Source organism: Apteryx mantelli, chromosome 12 (genome assembly GCF_036417845.1).
Source record: "Apteryx mantelli isolate bAptMan1 chromosome 12, bAptMan1.hap1, whole genome shotgun sequence".
Lineage (NCBI taxonomy): Eukaryota > Metazoa > Chordata > Aves > Apterygiformes > Apterygidae > Apteryx > Apteryx mantelli.
Window position 1 is genome coordinate 5,309,738 of NC_089989.1, and position 13,947 is coordinate 5,323,684.

Genomic DNA, 13,947 nt, shown 5'->3' on the forward strand with positions numbered 1-13,947 from the left:
TGAACTCCCCTCAACACACACATACACACACACCGATTACTTCAAGCATCTAAAAGAAATGAATGAGAGCTAGATGTTCCTATTTTGTCTTCCCATTTCATGAGATGCCCTGAAGAGACAGTGAAAAGAGGTAGTTACGGCTCTTCTCGCCCTTATGTTTCAATAAAAGAAAGAACAAAGAGCAGACTGGATTAATATATTCTTTTAAAAAAAAAGCAGAAAATAAAAATAAGTAAATTCCCTTCAAACCAATATTTCCAAGCAAATTTTTGTTTCTCCTTGGTAAGTGCAGTTTTAGCATTTGCCTGACATGCTCTACCCATGACCACAACTGAAGAATAGAAAAGAAACACTTAGGGAAACATGAAACTGAAGCAAAACTACATTCTCAGTTGTTTTTTTCTAGAACATTTTTGAGTTGATTCAAAACTAAACTTCCTAAAAGTATTGCAACCTTTCAAAACTAAAAAGAACTTTAAAAAAAGAAAGTGAAGTTGATGCAGTTCTCCTACCTTGCCTCATTTTCTTGAAGGTAGAAAGTTAAAATGAAAAAGAAGGAAACAACTTTGCCACTAGTGATTTGTGATCTATTCATTAGATTAAATACTTAGCACCACTTGTATTAAATGACAGATATTGCTGCAAACTCTAGTTCTATGGATAATATACAAAACAAAATATTTTAATCAGATAACAAGAAAAATAGATAAAAAGCTATTTCAGATCAACCAACCAAAATGAACAATCTTTATCTGCAACATTGATGATTTACCACAAATGGTAATAAAAATGGTATTCTCAGCCACTGCAGAACAGATAATTCTGCATCAACTCGCACGTTTCACAGATATCAACTTAAAATTGGACATTTATGACAATTTTGTTAACAGATCACCAACTCAACCCACTTTAAAATGCAGAATCTTCTCACTACTATTCACGCTAAGACATCATAGTTGCCACCTAGCTTTTATATACTAAAAATATTGATTGTTGTCAACCTATGCTTTCATATGGACAGATTCAATATTTTAAATATTGAAATATTTAATATATTTGAAATATTCATATATATTTGAAATATTTAAAATATTGTTTTAAAATATTTAGAAAAAAATCACTCAGTCTAATCAATTTCTGTCCACTGTCCATTTTTGACAAAGAAAGGTGCACACTTGGAGGTCATAAATTCAAAAATTATGCTGTTAGTCATGTATGTCTTATTGATTTGTATGTTTTTTTACAATGTATAAATAGCTGCTAAAGTTCAGTCATCTTGAATTATTTACTTCTAGCATATAGATATCAGCTCCCGAATTCCTCATTCCAGTGATACAAATCAGATACACACCTAGTGTTAACACAACAACGGTTTTGATCCTGCTTCCCCATTACACGCGGTAAGCCTATATTAATTGCTTTCTCATGCAGACTTACAGTGCTGTCAATATATGCTTCAGTCCATACTACATCGTGCTCTTGGTCAATAACCTTTGGTCGGCTAAGAACATGGAGATATTCCATGACATTCTCTTGAACATCAGCTAAGGTAGAGATCTGAGTAAAAAACCCTGTGAAAACACACAATTCCAAGTTATAAACCAGACAGAAAAAATTAAGGAAGATTGTAACAAGGAGTGTAATGTGCACTACGTCTTTTATGTTTTCTGCTTGTTTATCTCCAGAGAAATGCGAAGAGGGAACGTTTGATGAGAAGCAGCCTCAAACAGTACTAGCTGGTGAAAGCAGAAGTCTGAAATTGTGTGTCAGTCTTGAAGGACTGAGTTCCCAAGACTGCTATAGCCAACAGCACTGCCAGTTCTAGAAACTTTTGATGTTTAATGGTAAAGTAGTAGTTTGGGGATTTTTTTTTTAATGGTACATACTTTAGAAATAGGAACTGGTATTAAATTTGTATAATGTCTCATTCAAAGCCTGTCCAGTTTCAAGAAACATTACAGATTTGAACTACAGTCACAAAACAGTAGTTGCATCAGAACAGTAGTTTCATGTGCTCTAAATTGCCCATTCTTGTAGAACGTGGCTAAACTTCAGGTAACAGCAACATGTCATTTACAAATGGCAGGTCACTGAGGATGGAGACTACACCTAGAATTGCTTGGCTAAGTGATCACAACTTTGTTAATCCTTTAAAACATATCTCCTACAACCTGACAGCAGTGAGAATGGGAAAGGCCAGAAAGGCCATTTGAGCTGTCACCACTTCCTTTTCAGTGCTCAAATGTCAAGTATCTTTATACATCATGACCTTGGTGCCTGGAACCCACGTCATGCAAGGGTGAGTAAGGACTGACAAATTGCAAGGCTATATCAGGCCTTATTTAAATACATCATTTCCCCTTCATATACATTCTTCTTCTTTAACAAGAAAAGACCAATGTGCAATTTTCATGAAAGAGACCTTCCTACAATTTCTAATTTTTTGACGTGATCACATCTTCTGGAAGACTGGAATATCAACCTTTAGCAGAAAAAGTGGAAGCTGGAAAGAACTTCTGAGCCGTGTTTATTACAGACAGATAAACCAACTAAGCTGACTTAAATCTTCCATCAAGATTATAAATATATCTTTTTGATTTTCCACAAACCCAGCTACCTTTCTTCCACCTTAGTGGCTTTTGCTAACTCTTTACATTTCTTAATTTGTTGCAAAACCAGAAATATAAGGCTGGAAACTGTGAATATGAGTTGCTTTGGGGAAATCACCTAGGTATGAGAAGTATATTCAAATTAATTGGTGTTTCTCATTTCTGTGGGCCTGGGCCTTAGTCTAAAGTTTCAACTTCATGTACATATACTGGAATTTCCTTATCTCACAGAGTGCCTCTGAGCATATACCTAGGAAAGCTCAGATGGCACATAGTGTCTACATGGCAAAAGGCTGTGGCACACTGATATATGATATCATGTGTCCTGGAAACAAGATACCCAGGTAGTACAGTGCTTAATACTATTCCAGCACAGGGCAGGGGTTGAACTTCTGTAGTTATATTGCATTGCACTATGTTATATAGAAATATGCTTAGAGAGCACAGTAAGGGTCCATAAGAGTACTATACACAGTTGTCCCCAAAACCCGAAGCATTTGGTTTCATTATCCAGAACAAGATATGTTATCCTAGTGTTGATCCCAAAAAAACTGTAACAGATTATTCTTGTATGAAAAATAATGAACAAGTGCATGAGCAAAAGGCTGCTCTCTGTTGCAGATAATACACTAAAGCAGAAAGGAAGGGAAGGCAACCACGGTCCCTCTAATCCTTCACACTCGGAAGGCAGGGGAAAACTACTTTGCTGTCCTAAAAGAAAGACAGACAGAATTGTATTTCTTCCTGCAGTCTGGTGGTTTATTTTTTAACTTAGTTTATTCTAGTTCTAAACTTCCAGTTTATTTAGTTTAGCGTACAACGATGAAAGACCACATTGCCCTTTGCTCCAGGTTTACTACAGGTTAGCGGTGCTACACGTGAACTGGTCCACTGCGAGGAGTTAAATTCCAGTCACGCTTACCCGCTCAGACGGAGCAGGAAGACAGGGCAGAAGGGATCCTAGTCCTTACTCTCCTTTTCTCTCTGTAAAGGGCCAAACACGGCAAGATGGCCAGGGTGCTCGGTGGTCTGAACGCTAGAGCGTCCTGATTCAATACACCAGCCTATTTCTTAGGCAATACAGCAACGGATGTTTCTACATACACTCTATCTTAACCCAGCCATAGACTTACATGTATGAAGTTAGACTTAGTATAATGACAGATTTTATGGCAGAGGTCTACAAAATGAAAAAAGCCACAGAAGTAATTTAATGCTTACTTTCAACTTCAGAAAAAGCATTTTTTTCTGCAAAATTAATTTGATTATACTATTAATTTTATCCTTTCAAATATTCAGTATACTGCAAATGGATGCTGAAATTTTATTACTTAAGGAGTTTCATTTATTTAAAAATTTATTTTTATTTATTAAGTCCAGTAATGTGTGAGGAAGTTAACTTACTATTACGTATAATATCACGGATTAACCCTCACTTTCTAGGAGTATTTTTGGCCTGAGGTTTTAAAAGCTTTTTCTGCCATAGAATAAAATGATTGACATAAGTTTGATTGGGAAACCTGTACTTGAGAAAGCTGTGTTCTGTGTATATGGTGGAAAGAAAGAAAATGATAATGTGCTTTCATGAATTATTGGCTTAGAAGACTTCTGGGGAAAAAAAGCAATATATGCATTAATCTTTCTGAAATGCTTCCTGCTCCAGTTTTATGGCTGCCGAGTCTCCCAAGTCAAAATGTGGGTTTTCCCCTCCTGTGGGGACTAAGAGATATTTCACTATGTGGTCCTTTTCATTTGGTGCAAATGTCAGTGCATGGTCGAAATACAATTATTTACGCGTATGAGCTATTCATTTACACACTGTGGTTTATAATGCTTTTAACTGAGTATTCAAAATACTTCAGAACTGTGTGGATCACTTTCATTTTTCAGGAGATGACCTACATTTTTTTAAGGCCATTCAGAGCACCAGAATCTTGGGATGCCTTATTAGAGAGAGCTTAAAAAAGAACCAACATTCAGAGGCAACGTGTTCAGCACTGTTCACGTTTCAAGTTACATACACAAAACCCCGGGACACTAACAGAAATTCAGAAACATGAGACAGAAGCACAAACAGACTAATAAACCTTTTGCCATTCCTCCTCCATCTTAGACTAGTGTCTAGCAGCTACAAGCGAGGACTGAGACCACTAAAAGCAAAGAGCACACAGAATCTGTTCTTTTCTCAGCAGGAGATTCAAAGTGGGAGTCTCCACGCACGCCCATGTCCCCTTTTCTCCTCTGCTCTCAAACATACCGTTTCAATTGTCCTCACGGACAATTTTTTTAATTGCCCTTAAGGAGCAGGCTTAGGCGTAGTTTTGTTTCAGTGTTTTCTACTCAATCTTAAATCATTACTTGCATTTTATTTGTTCTGTTGAGCTCACGCACATTTCAGCGCATATCATGCCAGCACTTACGCTTCTCTTACAACAGTGTGCAAAACTGTAGTTGGAGCTGAGATCCTGCTTGCACTACGTACTATACAGAGAACAGAGGGACAACCCCTGCACTTAAACACTTTTAATATATCTATGAGAGATTATTACGTAACGGCTAATATTCAGAGCAGATTAACTACTAGGAAAAATATTTGTATTGAATATAAGGTGATGGAGAGGTCATTTTTACCAGATAGTGTTTTCTTACCAAATAGGCAGAAATCACAATTAGTTAGCACTTATCAATGTCATACCTCAGTTAAAATCAAAAGCTTAAAGATTCATTTAAGAACCTCCTGGATGTCTATGCCAAGAGAATTCTTTTACCACAGCCTATACACTACTTTTAAGATAGAAAATACTTTGCTGTAAAATGAGCATAAACTCTGATCGCCTCCTGAAAGGTTTTTATGTCAGTCTTTCAAGCGAAAATATTTAGCTCGATTACTCAGGAAAATAAAAGAATTAAAAAAGAAAAAATGAAACAGGAAACAAGAGACAAGCTGAAATAATTCAATGTTTATGCCATACAGGTTGTTACCTGTACAAGATACTGGTAATGGTAAACATTTTTCTGTTGTTTTTCATTTAGAAGAGATCCATTTGGACCAGGTACAGCCAACATAGGCAGACACCCCTACTTGAGCAGGTTATTTGTAACTACTTTGCATATGGATGAGCAGTACATTAGATATTTCTCTTTGTAGCATCTTTAAAATGCATACTGTCATATCTCATATAACAACCTCCATAATATCACAGAATTCTCCAGACACCATATTACATGCAAAGTATTCACTTCTTCTTGTAGTACCTGGTGATATTGCAAACAATATCCCTAAATGCTGCAGTAGAGCAAATAATTTTTAAGCCTGATTTTCTAAGACTGAAGAGACTGTGATTAGCCTGTTTGTTTTTCTGAATCAAATTCAAACAAACTTAGTGAAGAAATAAAGGCCTCAAAGACAGCTGAATTCTAGAAAAATTGGTGACCCCCAGATTGGAAGAAGTGACAATGAGAATCCCGTTTGGAAGGTGCCAGATGGTTAATTCAGCACATGAACGCTGGCATGCATGTGCTTCCACGCTGGCCACGCAATGCTCCTTGCCCCGCGAGCAGGACAGCTAAAGAAGCCAAGGCTATCAAGTGGAAGAAAAAGGGATTCATATGAAAAAATTCTGTATTTTTTTTTAGTTCTGTGTTTCACAGATTTAGTCATATGCCAGGCTGCAACGGATGGAAAATTGAAAGAAAGAGTGTATTAGAGAGTTTATAAATTTTAATCAGGTAACTTCAAATTACTGAGTTTACTAAAATAAGAAGCAATTTTTACAAGACTTAGATGAGGATGGTGTCATAGGGCACAACCATACGCATTCTCTTTGCATTTTTATAATGTGTTCTCAGAGGTGGGTTTGATTTGTAATTTTTTGGAGGAGTTCATTTCTTACTTTGAAGACTTTTTGTCTGTTTAATTGCCTTATAAATATGGTTTGTGCTTCTGAAGCTCATATTAGAAAATTTACAATGACTTTATCATTTCCGTGACTCACAATTAACATGAGAAAAGAGCTCTCTTCTGTGAATTTATGGTTCATCTCTCCTAAATAGTACTGATTTCTTTAATTTGCTTCTATAAAAAGTTGTTTCTCTTAAATTTTAGATTTCCACTACAATAAAGTGAAAGAAACTGCAAAAGCTACTCAAATGATCTTTCCCATATTTTTGATACCTGTTCTAATATTTATTTTACATTTGCTTCTGTTGGGAAGCCTCTGCCATAAGTTACAATACCGTAGCTAGGGACAGCATTAGGTGACATTCTCGTGGTTCGTTTCACTGAACAGTGAGACTTTTTGATGATTCCTGTGTTCATAGCTACGTGTAACAAACGTCAAACCTCACAAGAACTAGCTTCCTGCAGTGTTAAATTAAACTCTCTTATCCAGAGATCAGAGGTACCCCTTTGATTTCATAATCTTGCTCTTCACATATCAAGGTTTAATCATCAGATAAACACATGCTCTGAAGTTCTCGAGCACAGCTGCTGAGGCCACGCAAGCAGCAGCAGCAAACCTATGCCTTAACTTTTCCATTCTAACACCTGCTTCTCCATTCCCTGGTGTGTGAATTATGCCACTTCAAAGCTCCCCCCCCAATCTCTGCTGCTTTTTCTCTCCCCAACGGGAAGAATTTGTGAAGGAAGCAGGTAAGACTTGGTAATGCCAAGCATAAGATTCATGTAACAACGTGGTTGAACATGAACACGGGTGCTCTGCAACTTAGCTGCCCTTCCATGTTACACAGTAGCTGCAAATCAGTGTTTTTAGACTGCTTGTTTTTCTGTAAATGGCCACCATCAGACTCAGAACTCCTCAAAATGGCTCCACGGGATTTTTAAACCGAGCGCGGTAATTCTCATTTTCTGGACACTGCGCAAGATGGATGCAATACTCTTGCAACTAATAAAATGTCAGAATTAAAGAAATCCTCTTCGGGTAGGGACGAAGGACGGAATTCATTGTTTCCCTGCAGCTGTAAAGCTCCCGTGGAGAATATCCCCCGCCTGAGAGGCCTCTCGAGCAGGTGAGCAGCATCCGCCACTGGCTGGCTGCCACTCCCCACGAGAGCCCGCAGCGCTCGAGGCGCCGGGGTCAGGCTGTTAACGGGAAGGGATGTGACTGCGGCTTCCTGCCCGCAGCTCCTCTCCGCTCCTACAACAGGCTACAAGCTGCTACAGCTGGGGCGCGATTTGCCTCAGGGCCGACCGTCCTCTGCTGGCAGTGAGATAGCCGCTCGGAGCCCTCCGCTACGCGGAGCGTTTCTCCCTCCGCTGCTCTCCCAGCCTCTGCTCCTCTGCAGGGATGAATCCCCTCCTTTGTCCATTTTGCAATGTGCCAACCACACTGATGCTGCATAACTAATAAAAATAAACAAACATTCAAAAGGGAGGCTGTCATAACGCAACAGAGACTTTTACGGGGGAAAGAAGTGTTTAATACTGGCTGTTTTGTGCGTAGCTAAAGCATTACCTCCCATCTTTATTTTTACAACCTTCTGATGGAAGCGACCACTGAGGGAAAGATAGTGCCTGCTCACTCTAAAATCTGGCACAGTGAGCATTAGGAAACTTTTACCTTTGTTCTTTTGAGGATCTTAGTGAATCTTTTTTTTTTCCCTTCATGTGCACTTGCTTATGATACAGACAAGTAAATCACTGCAGATTTCACAAACCACTCTAGAGGGACTTTGGGGTTCTTCCACGTTTTAATGTATTTAAAATGGTTTGCTGCTTTGCTCCATTAAGCCCAACTCCCTCCAGATATGCCCTACTTACACACAAAAATGTAACAGAAAAACATGCTTGGGGGAGTTTCATGGTTTCACCATTGGAATCTAGAAGCTAAAGAAGTATTGCAAGGTGGTATGAATTTCCCCCGTGACCCATTTTGAAGGAAAGGACTGCTGTCCACCATCCAGTCAGCTGGAAACCCTGCAAACAGCCTTCATCTGTGCTGTGCTTCCAAGGGGAAAATCACTGCAAGGAAAATTGATTTTAGGGCCATTGACCTCAGTGACAACAACATAGTTTGGCCCACCCGTGCAAGAAGTAAACTGCAGTCCAGTCATTCAGCCAATCTTTAGACCAGCTTTACTACACTACTCAACTGTCTGTGCTGTAATCCTTCATTTCACTAAAGGACAAGGCCAGGCTGTGGCCAAAAACTGCAAGGTAAAGTTCTAAATCCATACTGCCCAAGATGATGACTTATGCTGCTTCCAATTGTGATTATAAAGACTATAAATAAATATTTAATTACTGATCAGAGGTAAAAGATTTTTGCATTGTAAAATATCAGAAAGCAAGTATTGTTACTGTTAAATCAGAGAGAAAATTGTATAGAAGAAACAGTCATTAAATTGTTTAATTAGAATCTTACTTGTTTCTTACTTGTATGAGTAAGATTCTGGGCAAAAAAACAAAATAGATTAGCCAAGTCTGATTGATTCAAACCCTACTTACCTGCTGCTAAATCAAAAGCCCTTCACCACTTTCCTCAGTTTCAGACACTAGAAATACTATAATTCTTCATTAGCGTTATACAACAGCAATGTGGTTCTTAAAAGAACAAAGTAGTCCTGAAGAATGACAAAGGTGACCACTGTTCTCCCTCTGGGAACGAGGAAGACGTGGACCAGATGATCTGCTGAGGCAGACTCTATTGCCTGGTCCTAATTTCTGAGCTGCTGTACTTAGATCTTTATGAATCTGTAGTGCTGGGCTAAAAAGCTAAAAGATTTTGTTGATTAAATTGTCTTCAAAAAGATGCTTCAAAGGGTTCTTATACTATTACTAAAACTAAATTATGGTGTAATATTAGCTGATTAAGACAAGACTTCAAACTGAGTAATTTCCATCAGCTGGACACAACAGTAGTTAAGCAATAATGACTAAATGGATAGCACCTGATGCAATTCATCATAATGTAATGTGGCACAAAGGAAAAAAAGTAAGAACAATTTTTTTCCAAGAGTGAAGTTAAAGGAAAACCTGAAGATTAATCTTTTCTTTTTCCCGAATCATTCTTATTTACATTAGCCAATCCTTTTACTGTAGCATCTCAGCATCTTACATGTTTTAATGTTCCTTCCTTACAGAAAATAAATCTGTTTTTTCAATTACACTGTCAGTTCCTCAAGGGACAGGATGTCTGGTGTTACATACTGTGCCTAACTCAATAGGACGCGTACCCGGCATTCTTAGGAACCAAGCTAATTCTGGCTGAGTAATAACAAATATAATAGGACAAATGGTTTGAAATTACAACTTGCTCTCTGAACAAAAATTGAAGATCACATCATTCAAAAAGCTTCATGCACATTTTAAGGAAAAGAAAATACATTTCAAACTGTTTTTTTGCTTTTTAAACCTATATGCTGCAGATAAATACGTCTTTTCCTTCCCTGGGAAAAACAAACCATCATCTCTGATTAGTTGTCAATGACACTGTATCTGCAGGTGTCAGATATGCAGGAAGATGTGCTCAGTAATATACTTTTGAAATCAAAGTTTTCAGCTGAAGGTTAACCAACCTTTGTTAGCACAGGCCATCCACTTCAGGTTATCAGCAAAAGCAGCTTCCCTTCCAATCAGATAGGTAAAAATACGAACCTGAAAGTACAATGCAAGAGATGAAGTCAATTAATACCACAGTCATTTGTTTAAAACATGCACAGTGGAACTTCAGATACAGATGTGCAATTCATATGGATAGACCCTCTCTCAAAAAGTGTGACTGGTTAAATAGCATAGAAAGTTAAAAAAAATCTCTCTGTCAGACAGGTCTTCATGCTAAAATATGGCTTTTATTCTATTTAACAAAATGGCTTATCTCTTCAGATGTTTTTAAAATTTGGCATTTAACCTAAGTCATGGTTAACAATAAATGAGAATAAGCTAAAACAATCAGGGCAAAAGAAAAACTATGTGTTCCAGACAAATCTGTTCTGCACTCATGAATTCAGAAAATTGCTTTGGTTTGGAGGAAGAGGCACTTAATTAGTAAATTCTTTACCTCTATAGATGAGGGACCTGAAACAACAGGCAAGCCAGTCCTCACTGGTTTTCAAAAACAAGACTTGCACATCACTGTATCTTTGTCGACATCAAGATAGGCACCCACTGTCTGCATTTCTACTGTCAAGTGATAAACGGTGGAATCACGGCCAGGGTTGCCACATTTTCCAGAAAGAAATGTCTGCGCAAACAACTATGCAGTTGATCTGTGCGTGCATCTGGGCGTGCAATCTGTGAGTTCAGTTGTAACAGCAACAGTTTTTGTAGCTGCTCAGATTTGTGACCAGGAGAAAAATTCACCCAGAGAAGAGGACATAAGAGCACGACTTTCTGCTTAGGAATATGAAACTGGAATGGATCTTGTGGTGGGATCCTGTTGCCTCCCACACCAGGATACCATCCTTTTCATGTCAAATAATCCTTTCTGGAAAACCAAGGCACTACACTATAAAAGGAGATGTGTTTTGACTCCACTGCTTCTGCTGGAAGGTTGCTCTGGAACCTTCTCTCCTAATGACTAGGAAGCTTTTTCTTATCTTCTGCCTATCTTTACTTGTGAACATTTTTTCTAAATCTATCATTTGTAAACACTTTTCTCAACTTCCTATCAAGCCAAAAAAAAATGGACTTAAAACAGTTTCCCACTAACAAATGTTATGCATTAGACTTTTACTTAACAACATTTTTAGGCAGAAATCAAACAATATTGAAATGTTAGTTTTCATAGCCTTAAAGCACTTTCATGGATTCTAAATTATACTTATCATCAAATAAAACATTTTACAAGCAATGATTTAAAACAATGTGAAATAACTCCAGCCCCAAATCCTGACTGGCAGCTGTCAGGATTTTCTGAATGCATTTTTTCAAAACAGCAATCAATTACATGGACCTCAAAAAAGCTACTCTTACAGCAGCACAAGAAAAGCATTCAAAATATTTGCCTAATAAAGCCACTTTCTCTTCAAATAGAAATATATTAAGGAATCCTTCAAATCACACAGACTGACCACACCTTCAGCATATTCTTTACAGGGCAGCACTCGTCTCATCTGTGTGTTCCAACTTTATGCTATTTGCCTTTAAGAAGACTGGGAGAATTAGATCTCCCTGTAGGGAGGAAGACTGCACCCTCCCGAGGGCCGCACCGAGCCTGCTCAGCGGACGGACGGACTCAGCACCTGAAAGGCCAGAACAGGGTCCCATCTCACAGAGCACCCCTGCAGGCACAGGTTTAGGACAGACATCTAAGCCATAAACCTGTACCACGCTAGTCAGTGGGACTGTTTAATTCACTCCAATAAAACTAGTATAGAGGGGCAATCAATAATTATTTTAAAAATACAAATTTAAGAACATCTCTACTGCAGATAGTCTCCCTCCTTTCCTTATTTCACCTTATCTATCATCTTTTGGTATGCTTTTATCCATTTTTGATTGAATTTTGGGCTGACAAAAATAATAATGTTACCATGAGCAGGATGTAGTATAGACATCAGTAAGTATTGCTAAAATGTCTGCGCATTGACTTGCATTATCTCTGCTACATAATATTCATTAATACAGAGCACTGATACCAAACTGCATGATGGTTTTTTTCAATGTGATGCTCCCCACGCACCCCTGAAGTACACCAGCTTAAGTAACTAAAACCAAGGTTAGTGTTAGGGGTTTTTTTTGTTGAGGTTTGATCCAACTTCAGATTTAGCATTTGGTCATCTGAAAGCTTATTTCCTAATACCACCACACTTATTTCTTCTCAAAGTGTCACAGCTGTCAGGTTTGTCCCACATGCAACATGAAAGTGCATGCAGTTAACATTTAGGAGGTACTATTTAGGAGGTAGCAGTCCAGCGCTCTCGCTCTCTCTCTCTCTTTTTTTTTTTTTGCATTATGGCATTATTATTAAATTTTGTTATTATTATTTAATTTCGGCATTATTACTGCTTCTTGGCTTTTTCATGAAGATCAAGGGCAGTGAAAGTTTTGCAGCTGAGGTGTTGCTAATTGGAGGACTCTGTTCTGCGCTCCCAGGGCAAAGGTGCTGATCTAACAGAACTCAGCTGTAACTTCTACGGGTCTACTGCTTTAACTTCTTATAACTAAGTAAAACCACGTCAACACACACTACAAGAGAAGATTATTCTTCCAGGATACATTACAAAAGCTTCTATGCAAGTGAAGTAAAATAATGGGATTTGATGTATAAGACTTAAATCTTTGAAGGTTTTTATGATATTGTATTTTTCCCTATTTCTTATTGATGCATTTCTTTACACTATTCTATGGAGACATTAAAAATATTTAAGGGATGAAAAAAGTATAGTTAGTACATTGCAAATGACCTCCTTCAAATCTTCATTCTGGCCTGCAAGTTTCAGAGGAAATTAGATTTATACAATTAAGGCCATGACTTCCAAGATGTTAGCAGTGTCAGAATAGATGCAGGAAGAAATGAGAGAGAATTTTAAAGAATGTTTTTCAAGAAAAGTTATTTAGCTCTGCCCAACACAGAAGACTTGCACTTAGCTAAATAGTGAGAGAAATAAACAGTTCTTTCTAGAGCTATAGGAGAATTTCTGAGGAGGGCATTACTGTTTCACAGCCAGTCATTAAACAGTTGTGTGCCCTGCTGCAGAACGCAAAAGCAGGTTTCATATTTTAAAAATGAAAAAAAAAGCAACACTGTGTTCTTCCAGCCTCCAACAAGGAAAAAAAGCTTTGATTCCAAGGTGTGCAAAGAGTGTAGTCAGACTTTAAAATAGCAAAGACAAACATTTCCAGTAATGGGCTCATTTCAGAGCAACAGTTGTTCCATTTTTACGTATAAGTATATTCACACACACCTACACACCTCTAATCTGAAAGGCTCAGTAGCAAAAAGCTTATACAATGTCAAAAGAATATTCTTCTAGAGTTACTCATTACAACAATCATTAGTTTGCTCACAAATTGCCTGAAAGTAGGAAGGGGCTTACTTGTTACCATTAGTAGGAATACAGTTTTGAAGAAAAACTGAAGTCTAACTTATACATTATGGTACAGAACTGATGCACTACAAGTTCACGGGTGATACCAAACTGGGAGGAGTGGGTGACATTACAGGGCAGGACTGCTACTCAGAGACACCTCAAAACGCTGGAGAAAGGGGTTGACAGAAACCTCGGGAGGTTCAGCAGAAGTATATACAAAGCCCTTTATCTGGCATGGAATAACCCTGTGCAACAGTACAGGCTATTGGACCAACAAGAGGTGAGCTCACGAGGCGAAGGAGGCCAGCTGCATTCTGCGCTGTATTAGCCAGGTCAAGAGAAATGA

The 13,947-nt window shown here is 38.1% G+C and overlaps 1 protein-coding gene across 1 annotated transcript in view; it reads right to left on the reverse strand.

The window, feature by feature from the left end:
* CACNA2D3 (calcium voltage-gated channel auxiliary subunit alpha2delta 3) overlaps window positions 1-13,947 on the reverse strand; it is a 512,160-nt gene that overhangs the window by 169,320 nt on the left and 328,893 nt on the right. Inside the window, exons 12-13 of the mRNA XM_067303580.1 lie at window positions 10,146-10,224; window positions 1,438-1,571 (exon numbers count right to left, since the gene is read on the reverse strand). Coding sequence (XP_067159681.1) covers window positions 1,438-1,571; window positions 10,146-10,224 — 213 coding nt within the window. The remainder of the gene's footprint in view (window positions 1-1,437; window positions 1,572-10,145; window positions 10,225-13,947) is intronic.